The 17317-nt window shown below is 41.7% G+C and overlaps 1 protein-coding gene across 1 annotated transcript in view; it reads right to left on the bottom strand.

Annotated features, from left to right (window-relative positions):
- Positions 1-4653: 4653 nt before the first annotated feature.
- The window catches only part of TDP2 (tyrosyl-DNA phosphodiesterase 2), a 13732-nt gene continuing 1068 nt past the window's right edge, over positions 4654-17317 (bottom strand). Inside the window, exons 2-8 of the mRNA XM_007454508.1 lie at positions 17175-17317; positions 17003-17088; positions 12382-12555; positions 11325-11416; positions 9220-9338; positions 7524-7694; positions 4654-4935 (exon numbers count right to left, since the gene is read on the bottom strand). Of these exons, the coding sequence (XP_007454570.1) occupies positions 4654-4935; positions 7524-7694; positions 9220-9338; positions 11325-11416; positions 12382-12555; positions 17003-17088; positions 17175-17317 (1067 nt within the window). The remainder of the gene's footprint in view (positions 4936-7523; positions 7695-9219; positions 9339-11324; positions 11417-12381; positions 12556-17002; positions 17089-17174) is intronic.

The raw sequence follows: 17317 nt of genomic DNA, 5'->3' as shown, positions 1-17317 counted from the left end.
GGGAAAGAGAAAAAAAGCCATTCAAAGGTTTCAAGCTTCAGATTATGGTAAGATACAGAGACAAAATGAATTTATCAAATAATAACAAAGATCACATACATGTTACCAAACGAAGTTTAAAGAAAACCAATTCTACAGGTCTAAGAAATTCAATTCATGAGATTTGGGAAAAGATGCAAATTTCCTCGACTCCACCCTACTAAGAAACAATCAGTCGGTGCAGCAATCAAGAAAAGCCCTTTCCTAGATGTTCAGAAGAACCTTAAGAAAGTCACCTCCTAACTCAGGGCCTCTTGATTTTATTTTTCTTTGCCATAACCTGCCTACTTGCTGCCCTCCCTTCCCATCAATCGCCAGACGGGTTGGGAAGTGGGATACTGCGTCGAGGCGCTGCTGGCCGCACTAAAGCTAGCCCTATTCGGTGCAGCCGGCTAGGAGCATCACCTGCCGTCCCACCTGCTCCTCTTCTTCGTCTCCCGGCCCTACACACACACACACACTTTTACACACTGGCACGCGCATCTGTTGTCAGGGAGGAGGTACCGCCCCATCCAAGCCAAACCCTCGCTTTCTCTTCCCCAGGATATAGCCCCCGAGGACAGACTCTTGCCCAAACCGGAGACAGGATGAGGCTACTGCTGCTCTCTTACCTCCAGTAGTGACAGAGATCCTGGCCACCGCTCCTCTGCGCCAGGCCAGCCAGGCCCGCCGGGGTCAGCCCCGGTCTAGTCAGGATGCAACCAGGAGGGCACCCCCGCCCGCCCCCCGCATCAGCTTCTGCTAGAGCTGGGAAAGCGCGCGCCCGTGATTCAGCGCCTTTCCGCTGCGCCGTTACCACGGCGACGCGAGCGCACGCGCACACGCGCCCCCAGGGATGGGTGGGCAGCAGTCCTTCTTGCCTAGCTCCCGACTCCCAGCTTGGGCTCTAAAGATGGGTACCCAGGGGACGGACTCCCACCCCGCAGGCGACCAAGCAGAAGACTTTCGGGCAGCAGTGCGGCCTGCATGCCCCACCCCCTTTCCTTCACCAACACTTTGACGGACACCGTGGTCCTAAACGGCCCGGGGGATGAGTGCCTCTTCCAAATGCCGCGGGCCAGGGTGGCTCTAGGGAGGCGCGAGCACACTACTTGGGTCAAAAACCCTTTGTAAATGTCTCCCCCGAAGCAAATTCACCCCGCACGCACAAGTCCCACTCCTCCCGAGGTAGCCTCTTTAGGCCCTACTATGTTTTGAGCACGTGTTGCTTTCTGAAGGAGGATGGAAACAGGTGTTAGGAGGGGCCCAGATCAACCCCACGCTTTATAGGTTAACCAGGTGCCCAAAGGATTTAGATTACATTTGCATCTGTGGGAAGGTGATCATCTGAACGATAGAAAACTCATGTGAAAGACTCTTCCTTGTATTTATACTGTTTTCTTGTAAGAAAGATTCATGCATCTAGGTATGGTAACATAGGGCACAAAAGGAAGCCAGAGCATTCCTGAAGCATTCCTTGCACATCCCCATGACTACAGTACAGTGCTTAGACCTGATGAACAAGCCCCTACTAAGCTACTCCCTGGCTATGGCTGGGCCTTGGATGAGTTACTTGCTAAACCTGTTTTGTCAGTTATAAAATAGAGATGGTAATAGCATTCCTTTAGGATGATTGTGGGGATTAAAAGAAAATGAACGGTTAAAGAATAAAAACTGGGCTTCCCTGGTGGCGCAGTGGTTGAGAGTCCGCCTGCCGATGCAGGGGTCACGGGTTCGTGCCCCGGTCCGGGAAGATCCCACATGCCGCGGAGCAACTAAGCCCGTGAGCCATGGCCGCCGAGCCTGCGCGTCTGGAGCCTGTGCCCCGCAACGGGAGAGGCCACAACAGTGAGACGCCCGCGTACCGAAAAAAAAAAAGAATAAAAACTGCTTGGGACTGAAAGAGGCAAAATCAGTTTGGACTAAAAAGAAAAAGGCAACCCTGCCAATTATCGGGCTGGGAGGACAGGCACAGATTAAGCCAGAAGCAAAATTAACAGGAAATATTTCCCCCAAAGTCATGCAGCAGCTGTAAAATGACATAACAAGCCCCTCTTTGAATGACTACTGCTTTCCTACCACAGACGCCCCCTTTGCTTTGCTATTTTCATCCGTAACTTGTGATACCCCACTGCTGAATTCTCCTTGCCTCATGACAGCACCCAGTCCATAGTTAGTCCCTGCTTCTCCTAACCTGCCTCTGAAAGAATAAGCAACAGTACAAATCTGATTCCAAGACCCTCCTTCAAAGGGAACCCAAACCTTACAAGACACTTCCATCCTTTCTCTTCTCACCAGTGGCATTCCACTGTACCCCCAAAGTGACCTTTCTCACCACATCAATAAATCTGATGTACTCAGACAAGCCCGTTCCCAGGAGTCTTTAAATAAAAATTAAGTCATTAAATAAAAATTAAGTCATTAATATATGGGCTTAAAGTCTTTACATATATACATATTTACATATATATAAGCTTAGCCTAGACTTCTAAACTCAGATCCATTACAATGAATATCTGTTTTGATACATATAATACATATAATATCTATTTTGGTACTGACTTATGAAAATGTTAGCCTGCCTCCCTAGGACACAAATGTGAGGGCACTGTCTCATTTCATTTCAGCATTTATTGAGCTCCTGCTGCATGCCAGACACTATAGTAAATACTAAGGATAAAATGATGTATTTTTAGTACAGCTTTTCTGACTTCGTCTGCTTTTTATATGTTGTTGGTTGGGATGTTTGTTCTTACTAAACTGCACAATAAAAGACAAGGAACTATCTTTTTTTGAAGGTGGGAGAAACAGGCCTAGCAAGATTCAAGTACATTCCGTTATCAGTGGCAAAGATGGTGCTTAGCATATTGATATATAACACTCTGAGTTGGAATTTCACCAAGAAGGGGGGTAAGGCACACAAAGCTACTATACTGAGAAAACTTGAGATTCAAAGTAAAAAGTTCAAGATACTGCATATTAGTAGTTTCTTAATTCTTGCATTATTTGAGAAATATTGCCCATCGAAAGCAGACCAAAAGTAGTTTTGTTCCTATTCACTTCACTTATAACTTGTTTCTTAGATTTTGTCACTATAAGGAGTAAATGGGAAGGTATTTCACTTGGATGCTGAGTCATAAAATGATACTCCTTCCAGTTTTAAAACAATTTGATAATTATTTAATCTAATACACACTACTACATATTTTACTTTTTTATATTTAGCCTTTCACTCATCTAGATATTTTTTTTTGTAATTTGAAGTGTGGTAGAGTTCTAACTTAATTATACTTCCAAGTGAATAAGCAATTTATGCCAAAAATATCCTTTTCCCACAAAAATGAACTATTGCTTCCGTAATACATGCTAAAATATTAGCATTAGTACTCATTTTAAATGATTAAAATTATGATTAACATATAAAACTTTTCCATTATGACAAAGCATATGTTATATATAAATTCAGCTTGTCTTTTTTTTTTTTTTTTTGCTGTACGCGGGTCTCTCACTGTTGTGGTCTCTCCCGTTGCGGAGCACAGGCTCCGGATGCGCAGGCTCAGCGGCCATGGCTCTCGGGCCCAGCTGCTCCGCGGCATGTGGGATCTTCCCGGACCGGGGCACGAACCCATGTCCCCTGCATCGGCAGGCGGACTCTCAACCACTGAGCCACTAGGGAAGCCCCAGCTTCTCTTTTTTTAGGTGTTTTAGTTGTTAATTTTGACAACCCTGATGAAAATAAGTTTCTGCCACTTCTCATTCTAATTATTACCGCCAGCTTTCATTTTTATATACTGAGGAAGTCAATATATTCTTGGCAATACTTGGCAGAGTGAGAAGCAACGTGGAAAGCTGTTTTCTTCCACACAAAGGTGAAACAGCAGTGGAGCCAGAAACAGGAAGCAGGTAAAAATTTCAATCCCATCATGAGCACAAAAAACATACTAAAACAAACTATAAACAAGCAGAATTCTTTATTTAAAGTACATTCTCTTATGGGGAAAAAAAAATCTTTCCTTAAAGCACATGTAGACGTGCTCCTCATTCACGTCTGGAAAAAAATTCAGTTTTACAAGTAGCAAAACTAAAAGGCTAATTCTTTATACACATTTGTTTTTCTCTTAGAAAAAAAGTCCAATGCCTCTATAAAACTGACTTTAATCATTATCAAGCCTAACTTTGCCTCTGTTGGTGACATAACTACAAACATGAATTTTTAAAAATTAAGGGATTTTAAATCATGAGTTCATTTCTAGCTTACCAATTAGGCACGGTTAGCTGACAAAAAGTCTGATGTAGGACAGCTGCAACCTATTTAAATGCCGATCTAGCCAGCAGCTGTGAGCACTACTACAAGCCTGAGCTTGTAACAGCTGATAGCCTTTGTGACCTTTCATTAAGAGGCCTCATGCTCTGAACACAGGTATGCTTTCGTTTAAATAAACACTAAGATTTAGTTCTGAAATCTGAGGACACAATCCACAAAATAAAATCACAGTCGTTTTTTCTTTTGTTACAGTGATCCAGTATATTAATTCCTCCATATTAAACTACCTTTCCAGACAGGTAGCAATTATATTTGCAAAAACACAGAACAAAATTGCTCAGAACATTTAAAACTCGTATTTGAAAAGCAGTTCACAATATTACATCTAAGGTGCACAGAAGACCCCAGTGATCACTAGGAAATCTACCACAGGCCAGTTTTTCCAACCCAAGGAGGTCCAAACTTCGGGGAATAATGTGGCCGCCTTCTGCTGCTGCTCTAAAAAATATTCGATCAAAACGAAGCTTGCAAGTAGCAGCTATTCCAAGATTAGAGTTCATCTGTGTATCCCACGTATACTGGCAATGCTTAGGGTTGCCCAAAAACTCCCAGACATCCAAAATGTTGTTGGGTAAACCACCACATTTGGTAACCTAAAAAGAAAAAGAAAGAAAACTCTTTTCAGTCTTTTTTCCCTTATATTAAAAAGGTCTTTACCGTTACCACATCTAAGTGCAACTTTTCAAATCAGAATGCCACAGATTATTTATTAATGCACAAATGCAAAACTAGATACTAGATATATTATAAAATTATTTTACTGCATGATAATAAGTAGGTAATACAAAAAGATCAAGAGAGACAGGAGAGGTCTGAGATTTGCCCCTTCTCTCTTCCACCACAAGTAGCTCCCTAACTTTGGGAGTCAGATAAAACTCAGAAGACTGAAAATCCATGGTCTCAGTTATTGCTATTAGTAGTTTAAAAAAAAAATGAACATTAAGCGTAAAGAAGGCAAAACTGTTACTCTAATCTATAAATTGAGTATACCATTTATATGATCCAATAATGTCAAATGCCTTCAGTTTTATATGAAATTTACTAACAACATTAACTTTTCCTCCCATTCACACTCTAGGATTTAAAATTTTTTTTTATCATGGTAAAGTATACATAAAATTTATGACTTTATATACAGTTCAGTGGCATTAAGTACATTCACATGATTGTGCAACCATCACCACCATCCAGCTCCAGAACCTTTTCAATGTCCCAAACTGAAACTCTACCCATTAAACACAAACTCCCCATTCCACTCTCCCCCCAGCCCCTGGCAACCACCATTCTCCTTCCGGTCTGTATGAATTTGACTACTTTAGGAAACTCACATAAGAGGAATCATGAATATTTGTCCTTTTGTTACTGGCTTATTTCACTTAGCATAATGTCTTCAGGGTTCATTCACATTACAGCATGTGTCAATACTGCCTTCCTTTTTAAGGCTGAGTAATATTCTATTTCATGTATCAATATATGCATTTTGTTTATTCATCTGTCAATGGACACTTACACTTAGGTTGCTTCCATATTTTAGCTACTGTGAATAATGCTACCAACACAAGTGTACAACTATCTCTTTGAGGCTCTGCTTTTGCTTGCTTGTATCCACTCAGAAGTGGACTTGCTGGATCATATGGAAAGTCTGTTTAATTTTTGGAGGAATCCTTACACCACGTTCCACAGCAGCTGCACCATTTTACATTCCCAGAACCGGTGCCCAAGGGTTCCAATTTCTCCATATCCTTGCCAACACTTGTTATTTTCTGTTGTTTTGTTTTTTTATAACAGTCATACTAATAGATGTGAAGTGGTACCTCACCATGGTTTTGATGTGCATTTCTCTCATGACCAATGATGTTAAACATCTTTTCATGAACTTACCGGCCATTTGTATATCTTCTTTCGAGAAATGTCTAAATCTTTTGCCCATTTTTTTCTTTTTTAAATTGTATTTAGGGCTTCCCTGGTGGCACAGTGGTTAAGAGTCTGCCTGCCGATGCAGGGGACACGGGTTTGTGCCCTGGTCTGGGAGGATCCCACATGCCGCGGAGCGGCTGGGCCCGTGAGCCATGGCCGCTGAGCCTGTGCGTCCGGAGCCTGTGCTCCGCAACGGGAGAGGCCACAACAGTGAGAGGCCCGCGTACCACAAAAATAAAAAAAGAAATAGCTTTAAATTGTATTTATTTATTTTTGGCTGCGTTGGGTCTTAGTTGTGGCACATGGGATCTTTCATTGTGGCGTGCTGGCTTCTCTCTAGTTGTGGTGCATGGGCTCCAGAGTATGTGGGCTCCAAAGCTGTGGCACGTGGGCACTCTAGTTGTGGCGTACGGGCTCTCTAGCTGTGGTGTGTGGGCTCCACAGCACGTCGGCTCAGTAGTTGCGGCATGTGCGCTCAGTTGCCCTGCTGCATGTGGGATCTTAGTTCCCCGACCAGGGATGGAACCTGCGTCCCCTGCATTGGAAGGCAGATTCTTAACCACTGGACCACCAGGGAAGTCCCCTGCCCAGTGTTTTTTTTTTTTTAATTGTAGGAGATCTTTGTATATTCTGAATATTCTGAATATCTCATCAGACATATGATTTGCGAATATCTTCTACCATTCCATGGGTTGCCTTTTCACTCCATTGATAATACCCTTTGATGCACAAAAGTTTTTAATTTTGATGAAGTCTACCTTATCTATTTTTTCTTTTGCTGTCTGTGCTTTTGGTGTCATATCCAAGAAATCACTGCCAAATCCAATGTCATGAAGGTAAAAAAGGTTGAAAAAAGAAAATTCAGAAGGAAAAGAGTTAGGGACAACTATGTTGGTCAAATCTTTTTGTTCTTCTTACCTTACAACTAAGAAACTGCAAATAAACGACCTTTTCTAAATTCTTCTAATCATTATTTTCTCTAAACCTCTCTTGTTAATCAGTATATATTGTTTTGTGTTGTCTGTTTCATAAACCATATATATGTTTTCACCCAATAATGTAACAGCCCCTTCTGCCTCTGCTTCCCCTGTGCTAGGCAAGTAGCACAGGCTAAATAATCATTTGCTGAATTGCACCTGCAAGGTCACTTATACATTATGAACAAATCAAAGTCCTAGTTTTAATAGCTTTAGTCGAAAGAAACCTAAATTAGTTTCCACAGCAATAATCTGCCCATAAACACTGAAATGACTTCATCACTCACTTCGTGATCCCTTAAATTTGTATCTCCTGCAAATATAACTGTAGCTGACGCTGGAGCCTCTTGCATTTTCTTTAAAACCATTTTCAACTGATTCATTCGTTCCTTAGCATGCCCTCTGGTGCTCTCCAAATGAGAAGTCATAAGGCAAAGTTCATTTCCTGACACACTCACCTGCAACAAGATAAAGAGAGTTGTTAAAATGATCCACTAACAATTAACACTGAACTTTGTTAACAGAATCAGTAATTATTCAACTGATTGGTATATATTAATATTTACTAAAGTGAAACTATATAATCAGCACTGTGCTTATCCTTAAAGGTCAAAGAATACTGAACAAGTACCCACTAATACTTCAAAACCTCCCTCGAATGTCAACTCCACTGTGAGCCCTTCCCCAGCATCCCAGGCATCAGTGGCTCCCTCCCCTATCCTCCTACAGCACACTGTGTAGACTGTTTACAAAGTCCCCTAGATCGAACTGCAGCACAATTATCTCTCTCCTACAAAGCCCTGAGTCATTTGAAAGCAAAGATGGCTCTTTTATTACTATGTTACTGAGAGCCTGGCACATAGGTAACTCAAAATAATGTCAGTTAAATGAACGAATGAGAATCACTTACCATTTGCAATTAAGATACCAACAATGTAAGATCTGTCATTATTTAAACTAATTGCCTGCAGAGTCCAGTTCAAATTCCTTCACATTGGGCATTCATGATCTCCTATAATCTGGATCCAACCTACTTTACCAACCTGTCGTCACACTACCCCCTTTGTGCCCTCTACATCCAACTGAATAGAAGGCTCGTTTATAGCTACACATGCCCTCTTTCATATATACATACTGTGCTATGTACAATTTGCAAAAGTTTGCTCATGGTGGTTCTGCCACCTGCACCGTTTTTTTTTTTTTTTTTTCAGTACCCGGGCCTCTCACTGTTGTGGCCTCTCCCGTTGCGGAGTACAGGCTCCAGACGCGCAGGCTCAGCGGCCATGGCTCACAGGCCTAGCCGCTCCGAGGCATGTGGGATCTTCCCAGACCGGGGCACGAACCCGTGTCCCCTGCATCGGCAGGTGGACTCTCAACCACTGCTCCACCAGGGAAGCCCTGCACTGTTCTTAACGTCTACATTTTACATATTTTTCAGGGCCCAATTCAAACACAACTTCTGTCATGAAACTTTCACTAAACAATGCAGCTGAAAATCATCTTTCCTTTCTCTAAACTTCCATGGCATATCATTATACCTCTCCCATGGCATTTATGCCTTTCGTTTATTTTAGGTACTATACATACAATCTCTCCCCTGCTAATCTATGAGCTCTATGAGACCAAGATCTATTTGACTCATTTTTGTAAGACTCACAGAGTACAACACAGTACCAAGTACAGTGCATTTAATAATAATAAAAAAAAAACTAGGAAGCAACTGTGGAATGTCAGCAAACTCTTATACATTAAGAAAACATCTAATGAATCAAGGATTTTACTTTTACAATTTGTCTATATTTGAAATGTATGTAAAAATTTAATTTATAAAGTTCTTTAAGACTATTTAAAAGAACCTATAAGTGAGGAGTAAATATTTTTCTAAAGACAACGGTTTTTTAAAAAGGACCCCATCATGGAACTATGAAAAAAATAGTGCATTCTTTTTTTAAAAAAACCAGTCCATTTGAAAAAATTACTTACATGCACACACAAAAGGTTTCTCATCATTTTTGTATTTGGAAAAGGAATAATCTCTTGGCTTTTAAATTTCAATCTCGATTTCTTCAACATTATAGCTGTGAAATATCCTTCTTCACGACCTTTAAATGTTTGCGGAAAAGAATTTAGGCTGAGAGATCAGGGGTATCTGCAGTTTATCCCAAGCTCCCCTACTGAAAATTTTATAACAAGCAGGTATAGATATTTAAATGGATATAAATCTTAAAAGTAAACTATTATTTCAAAATAGTTGAAGATGGTCAACCAAGTCCCTCTGTAACTGTAAGTATGGAAGAAATATAAAAGTGTAACTGGAAGTATGGAAGAAATACAAAAATAAAAATGCATTTACATAAGTGCCCCAAACAGTTAACAGTGCTAATACCAAACATAAAAATTTGAAAAATTTCTGAAAGGCAGAGTAGATGAGACTTAAACTGAGGCAACTTGACATGCAGTTACTTTTCACTCGGGAAGCACCAGAAAAATCACAGTAAGTGAATAAAAAATCTAGAAAGGTATAAACTTGCAAGAAGAAACAGAAATGGAGGGGCAATGAATGAAAGCTTCCAAGTTTTTCAGAGAACAAAGTAGGTGGAGCAGTGGTAACTGGTTTATCAGAAGGGAGAGGAACCAGGAAAAGACAACAGGAAGAGAAGCGAGAAGAATGGGACAGGGAGGGGCAGGGAGGAGGGCAGCAGACTAGAAAGATGGCAGGTGGGGAGTCCAGCAGGTGGAAAGGAGGAGGAGGGAGAGGGAGGGAGGAAAGAAGAGAGAGACAGAAAAAAGAATTTTCCAGAATTGAAGGTCACAAACCTCCAGATTGAAAGGTCCTACCAAGTGTTTGGCATAATAAATGAAAAAAAGACCCCCAAAACACTGGAGTTAAAAAGAAGAGCCTCGGGCTTCCCTGGTGGCGCAGTGGTTGGGAGTCCGCCTGCCGAGGCAGGGGGCGCGGGTTCATGCCCTGGTCTGGGAAGATCCCATGTGCCACGGAGCGACTGGGCCTGTGAGCCGTGGCCGTTGAGCCTGCACGTCCGGAGCCTATGCTCCGCGACGGGAGAGGCCGCAACAGGGAGAGGCCCACATACCGCAAAAAAAAACAAAAACAAAAACAAAAACAAAGAAGAGCCTCAAAGCTTCCAGAGCGGGAAGGGGGGGAAGAAAGATCAAGAATTAGAATGGCATCAGACTGCTAATCATCAATGATGGAAACTAGAAAACACTGAAATCATGCCTTCAAAATTCTGTGGGAAAATGACTTTCTACCTAGAAATCTTTGTCCAGCCAAACTATCAAGGAACTATGAGAATAAAACATTGGCATTTCCAAATAGGCTGGGATTCAAAAACTTCACTCCCCATGTGCTTCTTAGAAAGTGACCAGAGAATGTGCTCCAAAAAAATGAGGAAGTAAACCAAGGAAGAAAGCATGGGATTCAGGAAACAAGATAACCAAAACAGAAGACAGGCAAAAGGAATCCCCAAAAGAATGCAGAAAAGTTGTCCCGCAAAGAGAGAGAGAGAGAAAAGCAGATAGAGAGAACCCTCTCTTCAGCAATTCTGGATTAAAAAGTAAATCAAAATTAAAATCATACACTAGGTAAAAGTCAAAGTCAAAGAAAACATGAGATTTAGCCAAAAGTCACGAAATGAAGCCAAAGTGGTATATTAAAATGCACTTAGTAAAAACAAAATAGATGAAAAATCAAAAACTAAAATATTCAGGGCAAAAAGGTAGAAAAAGAACAAAATAAATAAAAAGAAATTGATACTTTTTGAAAAAGCATAACCACAGTGCAATCACCACACTTAAACATTTTCTAACAATTTGATTTCACCAAAAAGCTACTTAGTGCCTCAAATTTCAGCAATTTATATTTTCCTGAAAAATCATCCATTCCAACCATTTTTCCACATATGTAATATTCTCCTATGATTTTTTTAGTATCCTGTGTCTGACTTCTTTTTCTCAAACTTACTTTATTTGTGCTTTTTCCTGTCTATGTTCCAATTGTCTAACTTTGGTTTATCTCTCACCTTGTTTTTCAAAGAAAAAGACAAGTTAAATAACAGGAAAACTGTTACCTGTAATAATCTCATAACTACTTGCTTTCTTCTTTAGGAAGGCAGAATATGGGGGAATAACTTCCTGTAGAAATACCACATCTGGGCTGTACCTAATTAAACACATCAATTTATGAAAAATATGAGGTATACCATTTCATTTGCAGCTACCTAGATTAGGAAAATGCCACAGCATAAAAGAAAAACAAAATTATAGTCCTCTAGGACACCTAATATTCAATATTTATGCTGACCTTTGATAACTATAAAATGAGAAAGACCTGTGCTATTTAACAAATAATACTGTAAAGATAAAATTTAAAAAAAACATATACATGACAACCCTTCAAAGTTAGAAGAACAGGAATCATTGACACTAGAAACCAATAATATTAAGAGCCTACAATGGTCCTCACTCCTTTTTTTTTTTTTTTTTTTTTTTTTTTTTTTTTGGGGTACGCGGGCCTCTCACTGTTGTGGCCTCTCCTGTTGCGGAGCATAGGCTCCGGACGTGCAGGCTCAGCGGCCATGGCTCACGGGCCCACCCGCTCGCGGCATGTGGGATCTTCCCGGTCTGGGGCACGAACCCGTGTCCCCGGCATCGGCAGGAGGACTCTCAACCACTGTGCCACCAGGGAAGCCCTGGTCCTCACTCTTTAAGATGCTTTAAGTGTTATTTTCTTCAATCCTCTTGAAACAGTTATTATCCATGATAAAGAAAACTGAGCTCTGGAGAACTGAAGTGGCTTACAAATGGTTCCACAAGGTCACAGAGCTAGTGTGTGGCAGATACGGATCCTTTTGGTAATTTTCTTTTCATAGCAATAATTATACACAAAGTTTAGTAAATAAAATAGTACTAGAAGGCTATGAACAAAAATTAGTGTTCCCTCTGTACCCCAAGCCACAATCCTGCTCCCAGAGGCAGTCACTCCCAATTCCTTCAGATGTTTCCTCTGACAGCTGGACTCTGAAGTCAGGACCGATTCCAAAGCCCATAACCTTGAACTGTTACCCTCCTTGTAGGCAGGTAAGACACATTATCACGTTACCATGACACAGATGTAATAATACTTACAAAGTTAAATAGGAACACACCCCTCGAGCCCTCTCTGGCAGATTGTTTAGGTCCAATCCATCAATATTCCAGGTAATGAAAGAGAACATGCTGCCATCTTCTTGCTGAACATTTTCAGATGTGCTGGTTTTAGAACTAATGGAATCGCTTGTTTCTTCCTTGGTTAGGTCAACACTGGCAAGATAAGAATGAAACACAACTTTGCAAATAATCTATAAACTGATTAACTTAAAAATTATTTCGTGACTCTCTGTAGCCCTCATTCTACAGGTAAATAAACTTTAAGGGTCCTAAAAGTATCTGCCTATAGAAGAGCAAGCATCTGATGAGTGAGGAAAAATAGATTCTTACTGTGTTATCCAAATGTCTGCTCACTTAGAACCAACTCAATATCTCTCAGTGACACAGGTCACTAAAATGATTCGATAAATTATGACCCCAAATCAGGCTGAGTAATGTAAGATTTCCACATTTATCTGGATTCATTTTAAATCACATTTGAAATAAGATCTCATTGTGCCAGATAAATAATGGCTGCAATTCTTTGTCATTCCCCTCACTGAGAGATGAAGTCCAACTAATACCCTTCCCCTTGAATCTGGACCTTAGTGACTTGCTTGACCAATAGAATATAGTGAGAAGGATTATTCTGGGATTTCTGAGGCTTGGCCATAAGAAGCCTGTAGCTTTCACTCAAGCCTTTTGGAACACTCTGCCCAACAAGAACCCTGAGCTGCTACCTGAGAAATCTGACTACTCTGAGACTATCATGCTGGAGAGACCATGTGTATGGGCTCCAGCCCACAGGTCTGCCTGACCCCACCTTTCCCACCAAGGCCCAGACATTTGAGTGGAGGGACAAACATTATTAAAAGGCGACTGCTAAGCATTTATAAAATATACATAAATTTAAAAACTAGGATTTTGTATTTATAATTTTAATAAATGTAATGCCAACTTTTAACTTCTTTAAAAAAATTTTATTTTTTAATTAAAAACAATTTTTTTGGCCATGCCACACAGCTTTTGGGATCTTAGTTCCCCAACCAGGAATTGAATCTGGGCCACAGCAGTGAAAGCGCCAAGTCCTAATCACTGGACTGCCAGGGAACTCCTGAAAATTTTTTTTTATTGAAGTATAATTAACAGATAATGTTATACTAGTTTCAGGTATACAATATAATGATTAAATATTTGTATACACTGCAAAATGATCACCATGATAAGTCTAGTTAACTTTTAAACTTTTTTGAAATAATTTTAGACTCTCAGAAAACAGTAAAAAGAATTCTACTCACCACTCATCCAGATAAATGTTAACATTTTACGTAACATTTACTTTACTCTTTTTATTCTGAAACATTTGCATAAATACTTTTGAATGCATTTCCTAAAAATAAGGACATACATACATACCCTAGTACAATTATCAAAAATCAGAAAATTATCATTGATACAATGTTATTATATAATTTAAAGATCTATTCAAACTTTGCCAATTGTGCCAGTAATGTCCTAATCCAGGATCACATGTTGCATCGAGATGGCATGAATTTCTTTCAAGCTCCTTTGATCCAGAATAGTTCTTCCGTCTTTGTCTCTCCCGACCTTGATGTTTTTGAAGAATACAGGCCATTTATTTTGTAGAATGTCCTTCAGGTTGGGTTTGTCTGATGTTTTCTGAGGATGTGCATTTTTTGGCAGGAATCACACAGAACTGATAGGGTGTCCTCCTCAGTGCATCAGGTCAGGAGGCCTGATCCAAAAGTACTGGATTTGTCTCCAGTACTGGTCACGTTAACTTTGATCCCTTGGTTTCTCCACTGCACAGTTATGATTTCCCCCCATGTAATAAGTATTTTGCGGGTAGGTACTTTGAGACTATGTAAATGTCTTGTTTCTCATCAACTTTTACCTATTAGTTTTTTTTTTTTAAATTAATTAATTTTTTTGGCTGCGTTGGGTCTTCATTGCTGCGTGTGGGCTTTCTCTAGTTGCGGCGAGCAGGGGCTACTCTTTGTTGTGGCGCGCGGGCTTCTCGTTGCAATGGCTTCTCTTGTGGAGCACGGGCTCTAGGCGTGCGGGCTTCAGTAGTTGCAGCACATGGGTTCCGTAGTTGCAGCAAGCAGGCTCAGTAGTTGTGGCGCAGGGAATTAGGTGCTCGGTGGGATGTGGGATCTTCCCGGACCAGGGATCAAACCCGTGTCCCCTGCATTGGCACGCAGATTCTTAACCACTGCGCCACCAAGCAAGTCCCTTAGTTTTAGTGTCCATTGATGATTCCTGTCTGAGATAATTACTACCAAGATAGTTCCCAAATGGTAATTTTTTTTCTAACTCTCACATGCCTTCAACATTTGGTAGTTGGAATTCTACTGTGAGGGAAAGTGTTCCCTTCACTCCTGGACAAATGTATTTTTATCAGTGTGGATTCTTATTCTATGCTATAGATAAAGCCTCACTCTCACTGGCATTTGATCTGAGTTCCAAGAGACAACAGACCACAGCCTCATCCATCACTTTGCTTGTTTTCTGCCAATTCATGATTCTGGGCTAGGGGACTCCTAATGGTCCTCTAACCCACCATTACTCAGCTCCACCCACATTTTTTTGGAGGGATGATTTCAGGGACTCCACCTCCTTTGTTCCAATTTCTTTACTGACTACAATTTAGGATACAACTAACAGACACCAACACAGGCTAGTCTGAGTAAAACAAAAGGATTCACAAGGAAACAATCATGTCCCAGAGCCAAGTACAGGAACACAGCTATGCCTATGGAAGTTCGATCAAGGCTCTCTCTCAATCCTACTCAGCATCCTTTGGTTTCACTCTCTCTCTGCAGACTAGCATTCTCAGCTTCCCCATGCACAAAAGAGTATGGGTATGGGTCCCCCACGGGTACTGAGTTAACATGTACAGTCCCAGCTTGACAGGAAGATTCACTAAACACTCTTGGTCCTAATCCCAGGAGAGAGGATCTGATTGGCCAGCACAGGCTAGGTGAACACCTACTAATCTAACTGGCTCTAGCTAATACAACATGGGAGCCAGAGATATGTCACTATGAATGGGTAGACAATTCCCCAACAACAGGCCAGGCAGACGAAGAAAGGAGCCTAATGAAATGATCTTATCACCTTTAAAAGACAGTGCAGCTGAAAAGATCACAGGGAGAAAATTGTATCTACTATGAACAGTTAACTGTAGAGGCTGCCCATACAGCTGGGAGAACTTTATATATTCAATTCATACTTATTGAGAGCTTATTACATGCCAAATATTGTATGAAACTTTGGGAAATCAACAATGTATGAAACAGATACTGTCTTCACCAAATGTGTAGTCTAGTGGGAGATATAAAATACTAAATAGCTATTATAATATGAATTGTCATGCATGATGCTATATAGAATTACTTCAGAGGAGAACCTTACCCAGACTTGGGAAATCAGGGAAAGCTTCTTGAAGACAAGTCATGTCTGTAAGGCCAGCTGGCTCGGGTAAGAGGAAGCATCAGCCGGTTAGAGGAAGAAGCATTGAGGCAGAACGTTCTCACCAATTCTGAGAATCAACAGAAACTCTCCCCCGACTTCCTGCCCCAAGGACTTCCTGCCCCAAGGACGGTGGGGGAGGGGGAGACTCAAACCCCTGAAAGTAAGCCAGTCAACACCTAGCACGGCTGTAGCTTCACCAAGGAATCACCCTGCATAGAAAACCACACCTCCCTTACACCCCAATAAAAATCTCCCAAGCCTAGGACTGGGTGCGAGTTCTCTGGACCCTTTCTCTCGGACCAGTTAACCTCGCCCGGGAGCGCCCCCTAATAAAGCTCACTTGAAGCTTTCCTCTGTTTCGCGGTGCCGATTGTTAAGATCCGACCTTACAATGTCTAAGGTGGACTTTTAAGATAGATGTTACTTAGCAAGGAAGGAGGAAGAAAAGGGTTCTAGGCAGAGATGATAAATATCTTTACAAAGGTTGAAAGGCAAGAAAAAATGACCCACTGGAGAAAGGGAAAGTTTGGTATGCCTGGAAGTTTTGTAGGGTAGGAAAGAGAGTGTGAAAGGAAACGAACCCAGAAATATGGTCAAACCGTGGAGGGACCTGTAAGGCACCTGGACTTTAAGAGCAGAATTGCATGAATTGGGGAGGGAGCACTGGAATAATAGGGGCGGATGTGCAGTTTATAAAATCTATTATCCTGGCCGGGCGGCAGAGAGTAAATAAACAACAGTATAAGAAGCAAGAAGACTTCCAAGTTACCATTCCTCAGTAGAGGATTTTGCCTCATTCATTTGTTTTGAAACTCTTGCTTACATATTTCCTAAACTTGGAGTCAAAAAATTACATTTCAGATATTCCCCCACTCCCCACCCCCCGACTCCAAAGTACCTTCGAAGTGACAGCCTGGACTTCGGGAGAGAAGCGTCAGCTCCGCTGCTGGGACCCGTCTCCATCCTACGCACCAACAAAACCCCTCAGCCTCCGGCTATTCAGAGGCGAGACGTGCCTCTACTCAAACCCCGCCGTCCAACTCGACTGCAGGTCCCAGGACGCTCAACGCAACCCAGTACAAACTGCCCCGCCCAGAGTCGTCCCCGCCCCATCATCACTCACCAGGACTCAGGCTCAGAGGCGGTCTCAAGATGGCTTTTTAAAGTGCTCTCCCCCACTGCCGGCTCGAAGTACGAGTCCAGCGCTCTCTGCAAAACACAGACACAGGGATGGGACGTGTGCGCTGCACGGACCAAAGTAAAGAGCGGGAAAGAGAGAAGCAGCGAAAGCGTACTTCCATCTCCCAGTCGTTCTCGGCCAGGTAGCACTGAGCCACGGCGGCGTCGCAACTCGCGACCGAGGCAAACTCCACACACAGAAGTCTCCGCTTCTTCACCTCGGGCTCTCCCTCCTCCCGCTCACCCTCCAGTGCACCGT

The sequence above is a fragment of the Lipotes vexillifer genome, unplaced genomic scaffold (genome assembly GCF_000442215.2).
Source record: "Lipotes vexillifer unplaced genomic scaffold, Lipotes_vexillifer_v1.1 scaffold421, whole genome shotgun sequence".
NCBI lineage: Eukaryota > Metazoa > Chordata > Mammalia > Artiodactyla > Lipotidae > Lipotes > Lipotes vexillifer.
This window is presented reverse-complemented; position numbering and strand designations above follow the sequence as displayed.